Source organism: Taudactylus pleione, unplaced genomic scaffold (genome assembly GCF_031769625.1).
Source record: "Taudactylus pleione unplaced genomic scaffold, aTauple2 ptg000019l, whole genome shotgun sequence".
Taxonomy (NCBI): Eukaryota; Metazoa; Chordata; class Amphibia; order Anura; family Myobatrachidae; genus Taudactylus; species Taudactylus pleione.
This window is the reverse complement of record NW_028284421.1, coordinates 32,851,195-32,874,475: the sequence shown is the minus strand read 5'-3', so window position 1 is coordinate 32,874,475 and position 23,281 is coordinate 32,851,195. Positions and strand designations below refer to the sequence as shown.

General features: G+C 44.6%; 1 protein-coding gene across 2 annotated transcripts in view; it reads left to right on the top strand.

The window, feature by feature from the left end:
* CIB2 (calcium and integrin binding family member 2) overlaps positions 1-23,281 on the top strand; it is a 75,424-nt gene that overhangs the window by 42,800 nt on the left and 9,343 nt on the right. For both annotated transcript variants that reach the window (XM_088446681.1, XM_088446690.1), the window contains exons 3-4: positions 5,559-5,670; positions 18,126-18,273. In XM_088446681.1, the coding sequence (XP_088302807.1) occupies positions 5,559-5,670; positions 18,126-18,273 (260 nt within the window). The remainder of the gene's footprint in view (positions 1-5,558; positions 5,671-18,125; positions 18,274-23,281) is intronic.

The following is a 23,281-nucleotide window of genomic DNA, read 5'->3' as shown; positions in this document are numbered from 1 at the left end:
ACTGAGTACAAAGACACAGCGACTGTGCTACTGCATCTATCTCTGATACGGGCCCATATTTCCCAGACTTTCAGCCCGATCACGCCTCAATCTGGATAGTTGGGCGGTATGGCTACTATGTTCTTCCAAGTTGTCCCATGTGCTACTTTGTCTCCAATTTAATGGACAATGATGAACAACCCCCATGCTTGATAATAAATTGAAAAAAATCATTATCCGATATGTTGGTAAATCATTTGGATGGTGACCATAGATGACCACTATCAGCCTGTGTTGCAGTCATCTTCTGGCCACACTAAAGGGTACATTTATTAAGAATCGGTGTCTTTTGGTAATTTTGGAGTGATTTTGCAAATCTGGTATTTTCTAAAGCCAAAATCGCACCCAGATCACACCTCAAACATGACTAAACACACATCGGACCCCTTAACATTTACACTAGGGGTGAGCGGGTTCGGATTTCTGAAATCCGAACCCCCCCCGAGCCCCCCCGATCCGAGGCAGGCTCGACTTTTCCCGCCTGACTCGGATCTGAAATCGAGGCAAAACGTCATCATCCCGCCTTCCGGGTCTCGCGGGTTTTGGATCCTATATAAGGTACCCGCGTCGGCGCCATTTTCTCACTCGGCTGTGGACAGTGAAGAGGGAGGGTGGGAGTTAGGGCTGGCTGGGCTGTATAGTGTAGTGTAGTGTTGTGCTGTGCTGTGCTGCGCTGTGCTGCTGTTGTCCATAGGGGCTGTGTCCACTACTTCAAAGTCCATAGGGGCTGGCTGGACTGTGTTGTGCAGTCAGTTGTCCATAGGGGCTGTGTCCACTCCAAAGTCCTGTGCAGTGTCCCAATCCTAAAGGGGTGCTGTAGTGTTGTCCAGGGGGTGCTCTGTCCGTCAGGGGTGCTCCCCCCAAGTGCAAAAAAAATATATATTTTTTCTGTGTTTGTGAATTGTGTGCACTGTGGCTGCACGTGCATCAACAAAGGAGCAGCGCCAAGCGTGCGCCTGTGTCCCATAAGTAAAAGGCCGGCAGGCTTGTCCGTTAAAGGGTGCTGTAACCCCCAAAGAGCACTCCAAACAAAATTAAAAAAAATATTTTCTGTGTTTGTGAATTGTGTGCGCAGTAGCCGCACGTGCATCAACAAAGTAGTGCCAAGCGTGCGCCTGTGTCCCATAAATAAAGGGCCGGCTGGATTGACCGCTAAATGGTGCTGTAACCCCCAAAGGGCACTCCAAACAAAAAAAATATATGTTTTCTGTGTTTGTGAATTGTGTGTACTGAGGCTGCACGTGCATCAACAAAGGAGCAGCGCCAAGCGTGCGCCTGTGTCCCATAAGTAAAGAGCCGGCTGGCTCATTTCTTAAAGGGTGGTGTAACCCACAAAGTGCACTACTCTCCAGCAAAAATAAAAAATATTTTCTGTGTTTGTGTGTGCCTTAGCCGCACGTATATATCAATATAACATAAATGGAGGACCAAACTTTCTCCGATAAAAATAAAATAGGGAAAGATCAAGAACCACTTCCTCCTAGTGCTGTTGCTGCTACTGGGAGTTGTTCATCATCCCAGAGAGGAAGCAGGAACACCACTACTTTTACTAAACAATTGACCCTCCAACAGTCCCTAGCGAGGAGGATGAAGTACGACAGCAGTCATCCTGAAGCAAAACGTATAACTGAGGCCTTGACTGCTATGTTGGTGTTAGACGTGCGTCCGGTATCCGCCATTAGTGCAGTGGGATTTAGACAATTGATGGAGGTAGTGTGTCCCCGGTTCCAAATCCCGTCTAGATTCCACCTGCATCCTCAAAGCAGCAGCGACAAGCGGGCGTCTGTCTGTTAAAGGGTGATGTAACCCTCAAAGTGCGCTCCACAAACAATAAAAAAATTCTTTTTTTTCCTGTCTTTGTGAAATGTGTGGGCTGTAGCCGCACCTGCATCCTTAAAGCAGCAGCGACAAGCGTGCTTCTGTCTGTTAAAGGATTACATCGGTGACAGCATCCAAGTAGGCGTGTCAGACAGTCCGTACATGTACTGGCAGGAAAAAAAGGCAATTTGGAGGCCCCTGTACAAACTATCTCTATTTTACCTGAGTTACCCCCCCTCCAGTGTGCGCTCCAAAAGAGTGTTTAGTGCAGCCGGGAACCTTGTCAGCAAAAGGCGTAGGAGGTTGCTTCCACAAAATGTGGAGAAGATGATGTTCATAAAAATGAATTATCAACTTTTCCAGGGAGACCAGCCTCCAGAACGTACAGAGGGACCTGTGGTGGTGGATTCCAGCGGGGACGAATTAATAGTCTGTGAGGATGAGGATGTACACAACACTGAAGAGGGTGAGGAATCGGTGAATGAGGAGGATGAGGACGACATCTTGCCTCCGTAGAGCCAGTTTGTGCAGGGCCAGATTAATTGCCCTGCACAAACAGCTTGTTTTGTGGGGGCCCAAACGAACCAATCATTTCAGCCACAGTCGTGTGGCTGACCCTGGCGCTGAAATGATTGGTTTGTTAAAGTGTGCATGTCCTGTTTATACAACATAAGGGTGGGTGGGAGGGCCCAAGGACAATTCCATCTTGCACCTCTTTTTTTTTCTTTGCATTATGTACTGTTTGGGGCCTAGTTTTTCAAACTGCCATCCTGTCTGCCACTGCAGTGTCACTCCTAGATGGGCCACGTGTTTGTGCCGCCCACTCGTGTCGCTTAGCATAGTCGTCCATCTACCTCGGTGCAACTTTTTGGACATAAAAACACTATTGTGAGGTGTGAGGTGTTCAGAATAAACTGGAAATGAGTGGAAATTAAGGTTTTTGAGGTTAATAATAGCATAGGAGCAGAAAAATCAACACATTCTGTGATTTTAGCTGTTTTTATGCTTTTTTTTAAAAAAAATACAGATCCAAAACACAAAACCCAGAACCCAAAACACGGAAGGGTGGTTTTGGCAAAACCAATCCAGATCCAAAACACGAAGAAAGATCCAGATCCAAAACCAAAACACAAAACACAAAAAGTGGCCGGTGCACACCCCTAATTTACAGGCATACAAATCATGGATTTACTAAGAATCGTGTTTGTCAAATCAAACATAATAGATGACCAAATCAGTAGCGTGTTTGGATGTGGAAGGTTTTATATTCCTCTAGCCTTAATCATGATGCTTATAAATAAACGCAGCTTCATCACTGTCTATGAGTTAAACATTGCGGTGTTTGGGCAAAGCTTTCTTTATTTTGGATTCTACCATCTGAATGAAAGGACCCTGAAACAATAGGAATATTTGTGAAAAAGTGTTGGAATTACAATCGTATTGGTCTTTTTTCGCATGAACTCGCAAATCCAACAAGGCGCTTGAAACAGTTTCATTTGTGAACTGAATTGGTTATGGAGATTTGTTGGATTTGCAAGTTCAAGCATAAAAGGACCAATACAATTCAAATCTCATGCGCCACAAATCGCTGAGGATCATCATCAGGAAAAACAACCTTACAGTCAGACCCGATTCTTAGTAAATTTGAGATTTGAATCTAAGGGGTTTATTTATGTAGAACATGAAGTGGTTCGCGATAATCCTCATTGTATATCGCATCACATTGATGCGGTACAGTATATAGTGATGTTTAGTAGCCATTCATGTATTACCTCTCCGACGTCTTCATGCGCTGTCCGACCCCTTCGCGCTCCCTGGACGCAGTGAGAAGACAGACTTATTGGGTCCCCAACATGTCTGTATCCTCACTGCGCATGCATCGGCATCTGAGAGCAGCAGGTCAGGTCAGAGCTTTCCGTCATCTATGAATCGCACTCACAAGAGTATGGTCATGCAATGCAGGCATGGAGTGGGTACACCGCTGGAGAAATAATACATTTCACGGTAACTTGCTTCATGAATAGACCCCTATAAACGTTTCAGCGATGACCAGCTATTTCAAATTGACACCAAACACGATTCTTAGTAAATTTACCCCTAAAACACAATTGAAGCTAGTCAAATTGAACTACTTCTATTCTGTGTCACTAGATTTAATGTTTTAAGGGTCAGAAGCACCAGGGCCGTAACTAGGGGTGTGAGCGGTACCATCACACGGGCCTGGGGGTGGCACCATCGCAGCCACACAGCACCAGCAAGTGGCTTGCAAGGTGCCTGTAACAGAACCCTGCAGCCAGTATCATTACTGCAGAGCCACCCGGAGCGTCCAGTGCTCAAAATCCCAGGTGTGACGCTGTTATGTGTTTTGTTTCAACTTTTTAATAATTTGTATAAAAACACTGGAAAATCACTTTGTCTCACCGCCTCTCAGCGAGTACCACAAATCGGCATTTCTAATGAAATCTCGCATTTCTCAGATGCATACATTCACGCATTGTACTGTATGTGAGCCACATGAAAAATGGCTTTCGCAAACTCTCTCCTAATTGAATTGACCCCTTAGTAGGATTACATAATAAATTTGGTTAATATCAGATCATCTGAAACCAGTTACATAAAATAACTTTCAGTTTCTAATGTGGGGTACACACTTGGATGACAAATAGTTAGATCGGCCGACCTGCTGACTGATCTAACATTTTGGCAAGGGTGTGCACAAACCACCTTGTGCATACACACTTACCAATCGGCCGCCTGACCAGAAGAACCAGCTGTGGTGTCATCGCTGGTTCCTGTGGCTAGCATATTGGTTGGTCATGTGTACACACAAGCAGATGTGAAAGATACATCTTTCAGATATATTCCAATTGCTGTGCAGCATGGTCGATTATTTATTTATTTTAAATATTGACCGGTGATATATCAGAATATCGATCATCGCCAGGTATACACTGGGGGGGCTGAGGGCTGTTTATTTACATTTCCCCGGCGGCTGCTGAGAGTAGGGTACTGCTTGGCTGCCCGATCGGAAGTGATCGGCAGCATGGCAAACTCTGCGGGTGCAGGAATGCCGAGTGGCTGGGAGGTCCCTCTGTAATTGGTGGCTGCTGGAAAATTATCTTCCGGCAGCTGCACAGTGGACATTTTTAACTGATTGCATTGTTTCTAACCATATTAGGTAATGCACAACCTGGTATAGTTGCAAGCGAGGTGACTACGCAGGGAAAGTGGTTAGCAATGTACAATGCAAAGTATTAAACTAGTAAGAAAAAAAAAATCAGTAACTGTAATTATCAGCATGTATATGACTCGAGAAATCTGTTGAAAGTCAAAACATTGGTGGCTGACCACGTTTAGTTTCTTCCCAAAGACAAGTCCCAGTGTGCGCTAGAACATGCCAAAAAGATTAATAGGAAACAATCAATTGTTATTGACATCTCCTAGATTGGTGTCTGGTTAAGTAGACATCTGACATATGTTCTGTTGCTTAAGATGCACAGCTCTCTTATGGTCCTATATAGGAGACTTACCCTTATGGTGTATGTCTTCATCATTTATAACTTACTGACAATAATGAGACATTGCTGTAACTATATTTTCAGTTACCAGCTATCGTCAATGTATATCTGCATTACAATAACGAATCAGTGATGACTGAAAGGATTAATATTTTATAGCCTATGTTTATGGTTTTCTTACAGGTTACACGGAAGGTTTTATGAGTTGGCTCCTAACATTGTGCCGATGGATTATACAGATGACCCAGATGTGAAACTTCCCATGCAGCTTATCATTAATATGCCTGAACTGATGGTGAGAAATATTATACAATCCCAAATAAGGAGAAAATTTTGTTTTATAATGTTCCTCCCAATACTTGTGGTGTTTTATATGACTATTAATTCATAAAATTAGCATCTTGCTAGAGAAAGTTTAACCATTGTGAATTTATAATTGAGTTTGTATTTAGATACTCATCCCTTAGGGGAAGATTCAATTACCCGTTGTGTTTACCGCGTGGGTAAAGCTCAGAGTTTAACGCCTGGAGCTATTCAATATATCTGCATTTTTCCCACGTGTTAAGTGCAAAATCAGAAGCTCTGTTATGGTGTGCGAGATACAATTTTAAGGGGCAAATTCAATTAGTCAAGGGGTTTGTCAGCCCAGCCCTATTCGAATAGGTCCCGATCCCCCCCTGTGTTAAGTCCTGAGGCTGCGAGAAAAATCTGCGTTAAGTGCGCCCTATGGGGGGATACACCTCCTGGCCAGCGGGACCCGCGGCCAGAAAAACAGATGGTTGCTCAGTGTGTATGAACAACCATCATCTGCAGATATATCTGTTAAGTGTGTACCCAGCTTTAGATAATAGTTAGGAGAAAGTGCCTGTGCAAACCAGTAGCTCTAAGTCGCTCGGAAAAGTGGGCAAGTCTGCTGGCCGGCCACCTACCATCGGACCCCCCCACACCCCGCTGCTGGAGACGATTCACTCTGAATCTTCCTACTATACAAGGCAGGTAATCTCTGCATTGTGTAGAAGGGGCGGGCTACGATTAAGCGATCCTGTGGTCAAACCCCCGCTCCGCTCCTAATTCTGGGTTATGTCCTCGGCTACACCCCCATGTGCCGTGCCACACATAAGGGCAGCCAGAATGTCTGAAAGTATAACTCATAGGCATGGGAGCAGAGAGGGTGATAGGGGGTGGCAGATATTAAATTACCCAGACCCGGCTTGTTGGAGGGGCCAGGGTCAGCAGCTGAGGGGGAAAAAATGTCCCACTTTGCAGCGTGCAGTATTTTTTAAAATTTTTAGGGTGTGTGGCCATACCTCCCAGAGTGCCCACAGTACCCGGGCCCTTGTCTGCTATCAACGACTCTGATAATAGGTCAGTATATTGTACTTTGGTTATTAGGATATTCCCTATATTATATGTGGATTACTAGAATGATTTGTAATACATGGATCACTAGAATGCTTCTTGCATTGTGAATTTATCTCAGGGTGCTTTAGTGCACTGTGCGGCAGCATTGCACACACACCTCTAACTAATTACGGCCCTGGCTGTGATATATTGTATTATAGCTTTTTGAAATGGTAGTTTTAAATTTCAGTGTGTAAAGCCATGCCCAACAAATTATGGCCACATATTTTGACAGTAACTTTTTTTTGCAGGCACTGATTGAGATAAATATGTATCTGGCACAGTTCGGCATAATATGTAAATCTATACAGGTTGAGTCTCCCATATCCAAATATTCCGAAATACGGAATAATCCAAAATACAGAATATTTTTAGCAAGACTGAGAATGTGAAACCTTTGCTTTCTGATGGTTCAATGTACACAAACTTTGTTTAAAGCACAAAATTATTAAAATAAAGTATAAAATAACTTTCAGGATGTGTGTATAAGGTGTATATGAAACAAATGAATTTCATGTATGTACACACACTTTTTTTGATGCACAAAATTATTAAAAATATAGTATAAAATTACCTGCAGGCTGTGTGTATATGGTGTATATAAAGCATAAATGCATTCTGTGAGTACATTTGGGTCCCATTCCCAAGATATTTCATTATGATATGTAATTATTTCAAAATACGGAAAAGGTTAATTAATTCAATAGCTATTCCGCACATGGCTTCTGGGTATATCCAACGGCTAATTGAATTTCCCCCCAGTGAGAGTCATTATGAAGTGCCTTTGTTTGATACCAGGTGTGCATCAAGCTCCTTATAAGAGGTTTTCACAAACTGCAACTGTCTAAGGGCTCTATTTACTACAATCCGCATATTGAATATAGATTGTAGTGTGATATTACCGAGTGAATTCGCATTGCGAATTCAGGCAATATCACAGGGATTTACTACAAATCCCTTACAGGGACAGCGCTTGCGGTAAAGCTCTGTCCCTGCAAATCCCCTTCGGAGCCTTATCACGGTATTTTGGCAAAAAATACCATGATTAAGTGCCCGCGCATGCGCCGACCGGTCGCCGCTGCTACACACACACCCCCCACGCTAAGCCCCGCCCACGCGATTTTTTTACTTTTTTTTTTTTACAGTGATCAGCTTGCGGTCTGTTTAGACCACACAGCTGATTACTGGTACCGACTCCTGGCTCTGCTCTCCCCGTTAGAGCAGGGCAGGAGGCCGGTAACCGGGGGAGACCCTGGATAACGTCACCTCCAGGTGGCGTTATCATCACAGGGCTTTCCCCGATATTTTTAGTAACTCTGGTCGGATCACATTTCCCATTACAGTTATGGGAAATGCGATCTGCTTTACTAAAAATAAGTGATACTTAGGGGTTGGAGTAGAATTTTACGAATTCTACTCCAATTGCCCTGTAATAACTATAGGTGATACTAAAATAATGTGAAAAGGGTGTGAAAATACCCTTTTTCACTTTATTTTAGTCAAAATAATGTTAATAAATAGAGCCCCAAGTGTGTGGAAAATGTGAAAAGGTTCAAAGTGTATACAAGAAGTCAGCGTCCTCACCGCTTACCACTTTACAAATACCCCTCTCGGTAATTGAACCTTTTGAGCTATTATTCTAAAATGCTGCTTGATTTAGTCACATTTATGACTTAAATATATCTTAAGAGTTATGCTGGGCACAGGGCCGGCTGGCCGTTTACGCGAAGTACGCAGCCGCGTACGGCGCCAAGCTGTAAGGAACGCTGTGTCCGGTGTCCAGCAGCTGTCCACATTTGCTGCCGCGCTGCCCGCCGGCGCCTCCAGTGCTGCGGCCTGAACACTGTCGGTGATTGACAGTACAGCCTGTACTGTCAATCACCGACAGTGTTCAGGTCGCAGCTAATCCGGCGGCGCCATGATGACCACTGCCTCCTTCCCTCTCAGTCCCTCCCACTGTCTCCCAGAATGTCTGTGAGGCGCACCGCGTGACGTCATCGCGGCCGCGCCTGGCATTCTGGGACGCAGGGGAGAGAACTGTAGACATGGAGCAGCCTGCAGGACCGGAACGTGGAGGAGCAGCCATTGCCTGGAGGGACCCACAGCAGGTAAGTCACTGGGGGAACGGGAAGATTAGGAGGCAGTGAATGCTGAGGAGAGGGGGGAGACATTATATGTGTGGCATGATTTATTATAAAAGGCATTATACGTGTGGCATCATTTATTATAAAAGGCATTATATGTGTGGCATGATTTATTATAAAGGGCATTATATGTGTAGCATGATTTATTATAAAGGGCATTACACGTGTGTGGCATGATTTATTATAAAGGGCATTACACGTGTGTGGCATGATTTATTATAAAGGGCATTACACGTGTGTGTGTGGCATGATTTATTATAAAGGGCATTACACGTGTGTGGCATCATTTATTATAAAGGGCATTACACGTGTGTGGCATCGTTTATTATAAAGGGTGATCATTTGGGGTTGTTCCGCAAGGAAAAAACCCGATCCCCGATGGGCCAGTCCCCCTTTTTGAAAGCGGCTTGCGCAGAGGAACGACATCTGCAAAGACGTTTTTGCGGAGGAGGGGGGCAACTGGGAATTTCCGCCCTGAGCTCCACATTGTCTAGAACCGGCCCTGAGTACAGGCATAGCTGGGATGGATGGAGGGATCAATCTCATGACCGGCCCCAGGGTTAAGTCCAAGGAAGAGTTCTGGGCCCAGGTAAGAAAATATAAATACTGTGGCCTGATTTGTATATTAGTCATCCACTGGCAGTCACCCTCTCCCTGACACCGACTGCTGTCACCCTCTCCCTGTCATCCACTGCTGTCACCTTCTCCCTGTTACCAACTTTTGTCGCTCTCACCCTCTCCCTGTCGTCACCCTCTCCCTGTCACCCACTGCTGTCACCCTCTACCTTTCATCAATCATTGCTGTCACCCTCACCCACTGATGTCACCCCCTCCCCGTTACCCACTGATGTCACTCTCCAGAGCCGTAACTAGACATTTTGGTGCCCTATGCCAGAAAGAGCATTGACGCCCCCCTCATTTTTCAAATGGACATAATGCACCCAAAAAAGGGCCATGCCTTCATGGGGAAGGTCCAAGGAAGAGATAGGGGAGGCCAGGAGATGCTGGGGATGAAATAAGAGGAAGCTACAAGCAAGAATGATGATAAACAGAAAATTGACAATCCCAACAGCGCCCCCTGACCTGTGGTGCCCTGTGCGATGGCGCCGGCCGCATTACCCTAGCTACGGCCCTGTCACTCTCTCCCTGACACCCACTGCTGTCACCCTCTCCCTGTTACCAACTGCTGTCGCTCTCACCCTCTCCCTGTCACCAATTGCTGTCACCCTCTACCTTTCATCAATCATTGCTGTCACCCTCACCCACTGATGTCACCCTCTCCCTGTCATCACCCAGTCCTGTCACCCTGTCCTCGAATATGTATCTTTGGGTTTAATTGTATCTTAGCACCCAGGGCGGTCCTGCTGTATAAGGGCTTCATACATATTCATGTGGGGGCCTATGTGTGTGTTTAATTATTTTCATGTGGGGCCGTACAATTAAATTAAATAGCCTTTTTCTCACGCCGGAAAATCGGGATTATTTCAACAGGGGGCGCCAAAATCTATATCCGCTTACCAAAAAAATTAGGCTCGGGCCGGCCCTGGCTGGGCATACACTATACAATTATCTGTCAGATATCTGGCTGGTAGGAATAAAAACCTGGCAATGTATGAGAGCAACCATTTGGTCCAAACACCGTTTTTGTCTTGTTTCCTGTGTTTGCGAGCAAGTGGTCGATTGTCATTGTCATTTGCTCCCATACATTACCAGGTGTTCATTCCAACCAGCCAGATATCTGACAGATTATACTGTCACGGTGTGTGTGTCCTGTGTTGTTTTTAAACCTTGTTTTACAGGTGAACTACAGGTACTAGTGGGCCCTTAATGCCCTGCATGCTGGTGCTTGTGGTTCTCCAAGTACCAGCATGCGGGGCAGGCTTGCTGGGACTTGCAGTTCTACTTCTAAAGACAATGTTTGATATTATTTATTTACACCACACTATCAACCCGCCACCCACCGCCACCAGGGGTGGCGGGGATAGCCCCGGGCTTTCAGCCTGGGCCTGGGGTGCCCTGGAGAGGGTGACCCCTTTATTGGGGGGGTCCCCAGCTCTCCAGGGATCCCCGGCCTGGGCTGACTAGCGGTCAGGGCTGATGCTGCAGCTGGGGGGCCCGGTGAAAGGGCTCCCCTGGCTGTGACATCAGCCCCCCGCTAGAAAAAGTCCAGTGCTGGTTCTGGAACATACAGGGGAACCCTACTCATTTTTTTTCCCCTGTATTTCCAGAACCAGGACCAGATCAGAGACCAGAGCTGGTTGCGTAGAATACGGGGGACCCCTACGTCGTTTGTCCCCCTTATTTTGGCAACCAGTGCTGGTTGTGCTTAAGTACAGGGGACCCCTATGTCGTTTGTCCCCTGTATCTAAGCACACCCAGCACTGGGTCACTAATGCCCGGGGCTGGTTGCTTTTTTATTGGGGGGGGGGGGGGGGGGGCACGCAATTTTTTTCTTTTTATACACAGGTTGTCTTTGGGTTTTTTTTACCACAGCAGCACAGACGGGTCTCACTGACCCGTCATTGCTCTGTGCCAATCACACAGATGGATGTAGCACGGATCTCCCGGGTCCATGCTACATGCAAATGGGCACCATAACGCTGATTGGCTTCCTGTCTGCCACTGCAGTGCCACTCCTAGATGGGCCACGTGTTTGTGCTGCCCACTTGTGTCACTTAGCATAGTCATCCAGCTACCTCGGTGCAACCTTTTGGCCTAAAAACAATACTGTGAGGTGTGAGATGTTCAGAATAGAGTGGAAATGAGTGGAAATTAATGTTATTGGGGTTATTAATAGCATAGGAACAAAAAAAGGCCCATTTTATGTGATTTTTAGCGTTTTTTTATTTTTAAAGAAAAAATCTAGATCCAAAACACAAAACCCAGAACCCAAAACACGGAAGGGTGGTTTTGGCAAAACCAATCCAGATCTAAAACACCAAGAAAGATCCAGATCCAAAACCAAAACACAAAACACGAAAAGTGGCTGGTGCACAACCCTATAGAAAACATACCGCCTTATTTTGCATGATGTGTACTGTCTCTGTCATTATCTGGTGTTCACCAGACAATAACTACTAAGGGTGCAAGTCATATGAAAAATGGTACTACCCTCTTTTAAACTAGGGTGCCAACAAGTGGTGCGGCCAGTATGGGGGAGATGGTGTACAATGTCCTGTCCACCCCCCAAATCTACAGAAATACAGAAAATTAAATTTTTCCAGAGTGATAGTGATCCCCAGTCCATAACTGCTTAGGGGCATATTGATTGAAAGAGAGAACTCTCCTCTTCAAAGGTGGGTGCCATCATGGGGGTCATAGGAATGTAGTGTCCTCCCCCATCTATAGAAAACAAATGTATTCTGTAGTGCTGAGTAGCATTGTCTAGTGACCCCCCCCCCCTGATAAAGCTACTCTGGGTCACATCATTTGAAGAGTGTGTCGGGTTGGGGGGATAGAAGGTCTCAAAGGAGTCCCTTCCCCCATTTCATTCAACTTATTTTTTTACATAACTGTCATCCACATGCATGTGCGCCGACATTGGCACCCAGCTGGCTGGCCGCAATTCCCTACTGGTCATCCAGACCAGCAGGGAAGATGATTACCTCTTTTGTTGCCCTGGAACCACCGTCAAAGGGAATTACAATACAGTTTGAATGTATATGACGACGATGATGAAAATATGATTGTTCTCTACAGCAAAAGTGTTAAAACTTCAAACTAGCATTTTTTTTTAATATTGTTATTGAAGTGCAAACAAACCCAAAGGAAATGACATGTTCAGCATTATACACAGACATGGGAAACATTCACAATGAACAGGAAAAGTGCAGGCAAGGAGACCTACAGTAGTTGGGTCCAAACATTATTGCAAAATCCAGTGTGGTCCAACAGTGGAGGTGTCGTAGAACAGCAGCCCATCAGTCCTTCTGCAGGTAGAGCAGCATAGCCACTCACACAAACCAGACGTTTGACTTTGGGTGAGGTGAGGGAAACAGGAGAATACTGAAGATACACCATCATTTCATACCAGGTGGTATCATATGGCATAAACATCTCCAAATCTGCATTTATGCTTAATATGAAAGCATTTCTATGAAGCTTTCCCAAATTGCGATAAAGGACTGGAACCACGTTTTATACTGTAAGCAAGATTAGATCCAGTTCATCCAAAATACATGAAAAGCTTTTCCTTAAATATGGAGATCGGAGGGAGGATGAGGTCTGGACCCAGACCTGGAGAATACAAATGCATGCTGCAACCAAGCAGCTGGAAGCAGTTTATTGCATCCCCTCTGATTCAGAGACAGACACTAATGCCGTCGCATCTGCAAATGTATAAGCAGCAGCTGTGGAAAAGTATTCAAATGTCACAGCTGCCGGGATTTGTGTTGAGACGCACTGGCGGCTTCACAAATCCAAGCGGCTGCGTACAAAGACGCAGTATCGGTCACAGATCAGTAGATTATCAGACTTCTGAGTAACGTTATGGTCGCACAGAATGGCCGTGGGAACTGAGCCGCTGGAGCGATGTTAATGCGTATGGGATCGCAGGCACAGGCAGAGACACACCCTGAAAATGGTCACGACATGCCTGTGTTTGAGTTGCCACTCTCCCATTGTTGCCCACAAACTGCCCCTGCCTGGCAATCACTTTGCGAGTAAATCCTCACTGAGAGCGACATCGGTAATGAAAGTTGACGCATGTGCAGTACGGCTCAGACTCCGGTGTCTAATAGTGAATTTTCAGACCTGAACACAGAACCACTTGATCAAAGGACAATCCCACATACAGTTCTTCGGCATAGCTTAGTTTTAGGGGAATATCCAACTAGGTACCAAAAATCTCGCCAGATTGCGAGATTTTTGGTATTCAATAGGGTGCAAGGCTTTTACATTTATTTTTTTTATGCCACCAGAGCAGGTCCAATTTTTCATAAACTTCATATCATAAGGAAAAATTGTCACACTTGCTCTGGACCACTTAGGAAACTTCCAATTGCTTAATTAGTCATATGGAGGTTGTCCAATTAGTTTACTTAGTCCGTAATTATTCACCTTCTGTTCTCCTTCTCCAGCGTCAGCTTCCAAGGACTGGCCAGGCACAGGACAGGTACCACTCCTAACCAAGCACCCCGTCCCCGCACACATTGTACTAAACTACCGCCACTAGCCCTGCACCCCCTCCCCACACACACCGACCTACACTACATTACACTAACGCTAACCCTGCAGCCATACACTACCCCTAATCCACTACATTTCCCATAAGCCCTCTCCTCCAAGCATCCTCCTCCGCAACTGGTCCGGCAGGAGGGGAGCTGATAGGGAGGGTGAGAGACCAAGGAGCGGCCAGAACACATCGGTAAATGAGTGCCCAGTGTTCTGTGCTGTATCCTTTTATTTTTTTTTTCTTCTCTCCTTCGTGGGATTTTGCCTGCAAAAAAAACCCCAACCAAAATCCTGCACTCAGTTGGATATGCCCCCTAGGGTAGGAGTGCTTGCCAGTCTTGCTGATTTGGCAGCGACTGTTCAGAGACAAATAGGCTGTATAGTAGATGTACAAAAAAAATTCAGCATAAGTAGTTCATCTTCTCCCAGCAACTGAGGTCTCCAGGGGGCAGAGCATGGCATCAATAGTTGACAACGGAAAGCGATGTAGCCATAAGGCAACACCTGAAGATGAAGCTGCAGTGCAGGAAAAGTCACTTGGCAAAAAGGTATAGTGCATCGAAATTGCCCAGCGAGGAGGGATGGCGATGATAAAAAGCCAGTCACCTTGGGGATTATACCAATCATGAGGAGAAAATATGCAGAGTTTGCAGTATATAATGTTGTGATTGGAGAAAGACAATATTGTGGGAATCGTTAACCTCATATTTCCAATACTTGGTGAAATGTAATTGCCTTTTTCGGAGAAACGTTCACTAGTCTACTTATGCAAAATCCCTCCTCAGCCCAGAGTGTAAAGGGAAGCCAGGCAGTCTTGGGAAGAGGGGCTGCAGAGTAGACAGGTGCAGGGAAATGTAGGAGGTTTTTTTTAGTGGATGTGGCTGAGATCTTGCCATCATGCACATGGAGCAAAGACCTTTCCGAGAGAGAGGCTTGGTCTAATACAGTGTAAGTTTAAATATCCGTACCTATAACCCAATTGTCGCTTAATTGTATTTTCCCTGGCAGTGGCTTCCCATTGGAAGCATTACATGCCAATCAAACGCCTAACAGGCACTTAGCAGAGTCAGTCCTGTCAACAGAAAGCCACTCCTTGCCTTTCCTTCAGCCTTAGGTGACTGCAGCACAGGCAGCCCCCCTAACGGATTATGGTAGGAGCCGCCATGGATCCTAAGCAAATATTTGGTGTTCTGAAGGCAAATATAATAAAGCAAGTTCTAGTTACCTCAACACTAAAAGAAAAGCCTATGCCTCTATAAAACTATTATAAGTATGCAATTCATTTCTAAAACTAAAACCGTGCTCTGTCTTGTGGCTGTTTTTCAGATTATGCTCAGGGGCGCCAAAAGGTGGTGGTGGGATGGGCCCGGGTCAGCTGCTGAGGGAAACAAATGCGCTCCCTCCCCCTTTCACTGCTGCTGAGGGGGACAAATGCCCCCTTGCAACTCGGCGGATAGAATTTTTTTTTTTATGCCTCATGGGGGCATGACCATGCCTCCTGATTTTGACCACACTCCCTAGTACCCGCGCCTGGTTCAAGTCTTGACAGCCCTGATTTTGCTCTCCGTATATAATCATAACAAACCATTAACGAAGGGCCCTTACATACTCTCGCACTTTGTCCCCGGTTTTAACAGCATCCAATAAGTGTTCCTCTAGAACTCCATAGTATTGTATTGAACAGTAACCATGTTGAACACTTCGAGCAACATCAGAATGAATGCACAGCAGACACTATTTAGAAAAGTGTGTGTGTCCAGGTCTAATTGTTTCCATTATTTTAATTTGACGATCTGCATTAAAGCTCATTTTATAGGCTTTAAGAATGGACTTGGAACACCTGATTTACCCCCATGTGCACTAAATGGTCACAAACTTTAGCTTTGTAGCTTAGGAAATGCCCCTATAACTGTAACATAGCTGAGTAAATGTGCTGTCAACATGTATTAATTACCATTTTATCCTTACACTCAATTAATTGGTATTCTTCCTATCTTGCAAAATGTAGTGATATTAGTTCCTGTTATTGGGAGCCTCAACATAAAGCCAATAAATATTGACAAGCTGAAGGCCATGCCACACAGCATAAAGCTTCCTGAAATTTTCCCTAATTACAGAGACCTGGAAAGTCAGTGTTTAATCAATTACTGTTCCGAAAATAAAAAGAGAGGTTATGGGCTATTGACCGGTTATCAATATACTGCTGGAAAGAAAAACCTCAGTGATGGATTGTGCATTTTAAGAAATACTTTCTCGAGGCTTGAAAAACAGCAGCTTGAAACATAAACACCAGTGTTCCACTTATTGCCCTTTTATACCATAAAACGAATAAAATATGAGAAGCTCCTGCACAGATCAGTCAGAGTTGAGAATATCTATCGAGCTAAAATGACTGCTCCTTACATACACAGTCAGGGGCAGAGGGTTCCTCCTCCCTCTCCCAATGCTGTCATTTTTGTCCATCCTTACCCTGGAGAGAATGGTGTGCTCCACAACATTAAAACCGTTCCATGTGGTTTTAATCCTACCTAGGAACAGGAAGGTGGAACAAAAACAGGGCAAACACAGCAGCAAACTGCAAAAAGACTATAAACAGAGCAAACACAATGGTAACTAAAGAACAGCATCCAGGCGGCAAGCAGGCACGGTCTAAGCAGCAAAGGAATAGAGGCCGTAAGTGGCAGGTTGCACAAGTCAGAAGGGAAACTAGGGTGTCAGTTGGTGGCAGATACCAAGCAGCATATGAATAGTTGTAGCTGGCCAGTCAGTCTGGAGACAACAGGGGGCACAGTTCAAAGGTAGGAGGCTAGCAAGCAGCTGGTAACAAGGCATTTTCCAGGTCCAAGTGAAGAGGGGTGCCGAGTTGACTTGTTGAAACACAGCCAGGCAGCAGCGACATGACCATCAGAAGTAGTTAATGCATGTTGAGTGAGGGCATTTGGGATGACTAGGACAGAGCCAAGGCTTAAATTGGTGGACAGGAGCACAGCTAGAACGGACATCAGGTACAATAGGTGGAGAGAGTAGAGCGAGAGAACCAGGCCAGCCGCAGTGTGAATTAGTGGCATATTAGTGTGTGAATATTTTAATGTAACAAATCTTCTGCCCTTCAGTAACTGGTGGACTCGTATAGAGGGATCTACTGGCATAAAATAGGTATGTGGAGTGGTCTGATGGTATGTAGGAGAGTGTAATTTGGTATCATGGCATACAAGGGACATGTGCAGGGGTCCGATAGCATAAAAGGGGCATGTGTATTTTATCCTCCATAAAGTTTGTATTAGTCCTTTTATTTCAATTCTGTACCTAAAGAGATTTGTCAATGGGGAGTCATTGCGACCACACCCACTGCAAAGTAATGTACCGTAGTTATTTGCAGTCTACTGTCAGCTATTGAATTTCTTATCTGGAACCTGCTAGGCTGACATTTCACAATATAAATTATTGTTGCTGTTCTGTGTTTTTGTCATACACTCAGACATGTTTACCAATTATTTCTTCCAGCAGTCGGGAGCTCTGGTATATAATTTAATACAAGAGAGAATCCAGGGGAATTGTGTGGAAAGATACACAGACATCATTCTTAATGTATTTTTGGGGAGATTTCAAGCATTAAAAGCTCCATATTTTCAGAAAACCCCAAACATTTGCTTATTAGATCTCATATGTGTCTCACCAAGTCAAAGGAAATGGTGCATCTAAAGAAATGGCATACAGATCACACATTCCCTGAATCATCACATTTTATAAATCTAATAAAAGGATGTCTGCAGTATTGAAGCTGGTTTAGACTTGCTGATTTTGTATTTTAAAGTAATTTAACCTGCACTGGTGGCTGTTTTAGGGACAAAGGTGGCAAAAAGTGAAGAATAAAAAGAAGCAAGGAAATGATTATAAAAATGATGCTGCTATTGGCTGTTACACCAAATATTTTCTAATATATCTATCTGTATGTGATGCAGAAGACTCTCTGCTTCGCTGGCTCTGTCATACATCACAGTGACACATCTAAAATGACTTCTTTCTTTTCCAGGAAAATCCTTTCAAGGAGAGAATCGTGCAATCTTTCTCTGAAGATGGGGAAGGGAACCTTAGTTTCAATGACTTTGTGGATATGTTCTCTGTGATGAGCGAGATGGCTCCCCGTGAGCTAAAAGCAATCTACGCCTTTAAGATCTATGGTAATTTATATAGAACTATAGAGTCAATCTTTATTTTAATAAGCAGATGCAAATAGCACTATATGCAATTTTCTTTGTGAAGCTGAAAACCGATCCAACTTTTGATTCAGTAATGAATTAGTTTGATCAGCATGTTGTATTTTTTCCTTTGTCATTCAGGGACATAGACCTGATCCATGTCATCTGGCCATAATTGCCTGCTCCAGAAATTAACACACATTTTTTCTTATATTAATAAGGACTCCATGATTAACCAACGTATAATAAATCTTTCTATTCTATAAATACCAGGATAATCCTGTAAAGGAGTCTGTTATGTGCAGGAGCAGACCATTATTACCTGGACAGAGTGGGTCAGGCAAATGGCAAAAACCATGAACAAAGGTAACCACACAAGCGCCCTAATATTAGATAAACCAGCAGCTGTATGGCGGTGAGATAAGCCTCCTATTTCATATACCAGGGAGGTGCAAATTGAACTAAAAAACAACTGAGAACAGCGCTAAGGTGGTACATTAAAAAAGTATAAAATGCTCTTTCTGTGGACTTCAAGAATAAAATATGACAAATTATAATAAAATGTATTCAAACTTCAGACAATAATAAATGCAATAAATACAATAATTTACATAAACAGCGGAAATAAGGGACACTCTTTAGATTATTCAGATTTATATGGTATGGTATCTCTTTAAGAGAAATGGTCAATGTTTCACAGAACAAAGAGGAAATATCAAGAATGATTGTAAATAAGAAGATCCTTCGCAGATAATCTGCTCCAATATTCCTTGGCTGTAGAATCCGGATGTAAGTCCCAATTAGCTGGTGGTGGAAACAAATCCATAATAATGACCAAATGTCTGAGCGAGTGTCACCTCAGGGGACCTAACTCGTTTCCTTGCGGCAAAACATGCAGCTTCTTCAGAGGTAGGAGCCGAATATAGGAGACTATTATCTGTGAAAGAACTTCTTAGCTAATGAGACTCTACCTGGCACAAGGACTGGTAACTTTTCTCCTATTTTTATAGCTGGACATTATTTACATCATCCCTGATATTGCCTCTTCGCATACACTCATAGAACAGTGACCATTTCTCTTTAAGGAGATACCGTACCATATAAGTCTAAATATCCTACAGTGTCCCTCATACAGATGTGTCCTCACAAATCTTTGCTTCAGTCGCATCAAACAGCCCTCATCTTGGCGCGCCAGGTCCCGTAAGACTCTTCTAGCGCTGGGTATCTTTTTTTCATGTCTTTTTTTTTTGCTGAAAATGCGTCTTAAGTCGCTATGCGACTATGGCTCACTCCGAAACTGATGATTACTTTGTAATGCAACACTTGTATGTCTGCGTGCAACGGAGTCTCTGAATCGGCATACAAGGCGAAGGTGGATTTTTTCCACACAAAGTTCCATTTACAGATTCAGTCGCACACAAATATACAAGTGTCGCATATCAAAATAATCAGCACAGCCTCCTGGTGTGTCCTAGTCACATCACATTGCAACTTAGACATATTTTTGTAAAATACGCCTGCTGCTAGCAGAGTTGCATATGGCCTGGTGGCTCGCTCACGCCAGGCATGTCGCGCTGCGTGGTGCATAGAGGATCGATGTAGGAGGACTCATGTACCTGCTCTTATGGAAATTATTTTATCTATTGGAGTCATTATTGTCTGGAGTCCACAGAAAATGCCATTTATCCTTTTTAATGTTTTTAACTGAATTCCAAAAAACCGACTGTACCAAATTTTGTAATTATTTAAAAATGGATTTTTAAAAAAATGGATTTATTTAAAAAGCTTTCAAAGGTATTTCAGAATATACAAGATAATTACAATTAACATAGGGCCACGCAACAAGCAGACAATCAAATAAATGACAGATTGTACAAAAACAGATCAGTAAGTAACATAAAAGAACATGGTACAATGTTCAAGCGAGCTAGGTAGATTATCAGCGTGGCTGAAAATAAGACCAAACAAATTAGACAACTATCAAAGATATAGCAATGGAAGGGGAATTGGGGGTGGGGAGCTCTAGGCTGGGTCTGCAAATGTTTGTAATGCAAAATATATGAAAAGCCACTAGGAAGGCTCCTTCCAGGTGCTTCTACAATAATCCAAAGAGATGAAAATCACTTTGTACCAGGTCAGGGTTGTAGGAAGGATGGTCCAGTACCTACTAATGGTAGCGCCGTAACAACTCACGCATGCAGTTGGCTGAGTTATCGTGCAGCAATACGACGCCTGTTCGCAGCAACCCAGGTCGTTTTCAACTAATTGTTCTCCACGACCTGCTCGAAGTGTTACAATAGTGGAAAGCATTCACAGTATTTACCTTTGGTTAGGAAATCAACAAGAAGCATGCCCTTGTGGTCCCAAAGCACTACCACCATGACCTTCTTTATTGGAAGAGTTTTGTATTTTTCTGAAGGTGGGGACGATGCATGTTTCTATGTCATGGATGCTTGCTCCATTTCCGCTGTCATATGATGCACCCATGTTTAATCTCCTGTAACTATACCTTGCAGGAACTGCACTCCCACCTAATGGTACGGTGTCTAGTGCTCGAGAGACAATCCCATCCTATTGGTTTTGTGAACGTCTCAGTTGCTTCGGTACCCAGAGTGAACGCTTTTTTTCGATATTGTTCACAGTACTCACTGAGATGTTCAGTTCCTCAGCAATATCACTAAATCAAATGCGGCTGTCCTCCTGAATCAGACCTTCAATGCGGTACAAATTGTCATCTGTGGTGGTCATGTTTGACCGGCCGGATTGCTGCTCATCTTGAACTTCTGTCCTGCCATGATCAGAGGCAGTGCACCAAACCCTAACCTGTTTCCGTGACATGAGTTTCAGCTGCTGATGTACCCTTTTGATGAAGAAATCTGATCACACTACGCACCTAAATGTTTGACCTTGTTTCCGCCATCTTACAACTGATGTTGGGACAGTATGACTGATATGGGGCGCAGTCTAATGGCCGTTGGGGGAAGCAGTGGGGGGGCCTGAGAGAAAGGAGGCCCGAGTATACTTGCCTCATGTGCTTCTCCCCCATAATTCAACTCTGGATGCACGGTTTTGTGACTTAAATTTGCGGATTAACTCCAAATGTACATACAAATTCATTACAAATTTTCTTTGCAGTTGACTATGAACATAACCATGCTTTGAGCCATTCTAAGAATAGATATCCACACGGGATACGTTTAGGAAGCCAGCGGCTGCAATCCCGACCGCCGGCTTCCCGAATCCTCTATCCCGCCTAGGGTTAAATAACAGGCGTCTAAAATCTAGATGCCTGTCATTTTCCCCACGCAGGGAGACAGGCGCCCGGCATCCCGATCGAAGGGATGGCGGGCGCCGCAAGCGGACAGCCGCGGGGGGGGGAGGGTTAGGTTTAGGGCACCCGGGGGGGGGGGGGAATTAGGGTTAGGCACTCCCCCAGGAGGGTTAGGGTTAGGCTAGGGGGAGGGAAGGTTAGGGTTAGGAACCCCCGTGGGGGTAATGGGGGATAGGCACCCCCCCGGGGGACTTAGGATTGGGCAGCGGGGAAGGGGAGGTTAGGGTTAGGCACCCCTAAGGAGGGTTAGGGGGGTTGGTTAGGTTAGTTTATACTTACCTTAGGGATGATCAGGGTTTCCAGCGCTGTCGGGCTTCAGGTGCCGGCCTCTGCTGTTTTGTCGGGCTGCCGCAGCCGGGAATCGAACTGCCGGTCATGCGGCAGCCGGGATCCCATACCGAATGCCTCCACAAACTAATAAATACTTCAATTTCTTACCTTTGGTAGCTGTATGAAATTAAGTTGTAGCACATTTAAAATACATTGAATACATGGTATATGCAATGGAGCTGATTTACTCGCGGGTTTATGTGATTTGTTTTGCAGACAAGTGTGCCGAGACCTGCAAAATGTTTACACATTGAAAATTGTAAATCTGGGAGCAAACCAATTTTTACTCCTCAAAAATAGCAGCTGCCAGTAGCTTGAGCAGGGATTTGGGACAAACTTCTCTGACTTAAGTTTCAACCCAGAGTCCACTGCAGTGCAGCCTTCCTTTTATCATTCAATAACTGTTGATGTTGCATGAGGAGGTGGTAGTGCAGGGTATAGGTTGTGGAGATAAGTGGGTCACTGTGGGATGGAGAGGCAGCGTCAAAGGGGAAGGGGCTGTCTTTCGAGGGCATCTAGTTTAGCAAGTTTGCCTATAAAGACAGTTCATTGTGACATTGGATCTGTGGATGACATGTGAGGTTGGCATTTTAAGACTGTAGAGCTGCATGGTTGGCGTAGTGGAATGTCTGCAGTTCAAGCCCGAATGAGGCTTCCTCTGCTTGTAATGAGCTAGCTTATATATCATTTACTAAATGCTGACTCTTTGGAACACCTTGTACAAACAGTTTCACAGGCAGAGAAAAGGTACATGTGTATCTTCATGTCCAAAACTCACCCATGTTTTAGAAAATATACTTCCCTCAATTATAGGTATAAGTAATAATATAATTTACAATTTGTGTATTGAGATTAGGTTACAAGGTTTACTATATTGAACAATTTGGCAACTTAAACACTTGTCTGTCGTTTCTCGTAGTAACCAGACAATAATCTTTGCTCTTCTTGCAAAATACCCTTTTAAATCAGCTTGTGGATGTAAGCATTTAACCCTAACTGTACCTTTAAAAGACACCATTTTGTATCCATACAATCAGGGGCGTAACTAGACCTAAGGGGGGCCCCATAGCAAAATTTTCATGGTCCTCAGCATGTGCTGAACAGGCCAGGCACATCTTCTTTCCTGGTCAGCTCCAACTGATGCTGGGAGGAGGCGTGGCCATGCTGGGCCTTCCCCGGATCACGGACCACCTCCTCCCAGTATCCATCAGAGAGGCGAGACCGGGAGGGCAGATGTGCCTGCGCTGTGCAGCCCTCTGCTGAAGAAAGACGCTGGCTAGCATGGCAGAGTAGGGGGAGGGCCGAGCCCCATAGCAGCCGCACCCCCTG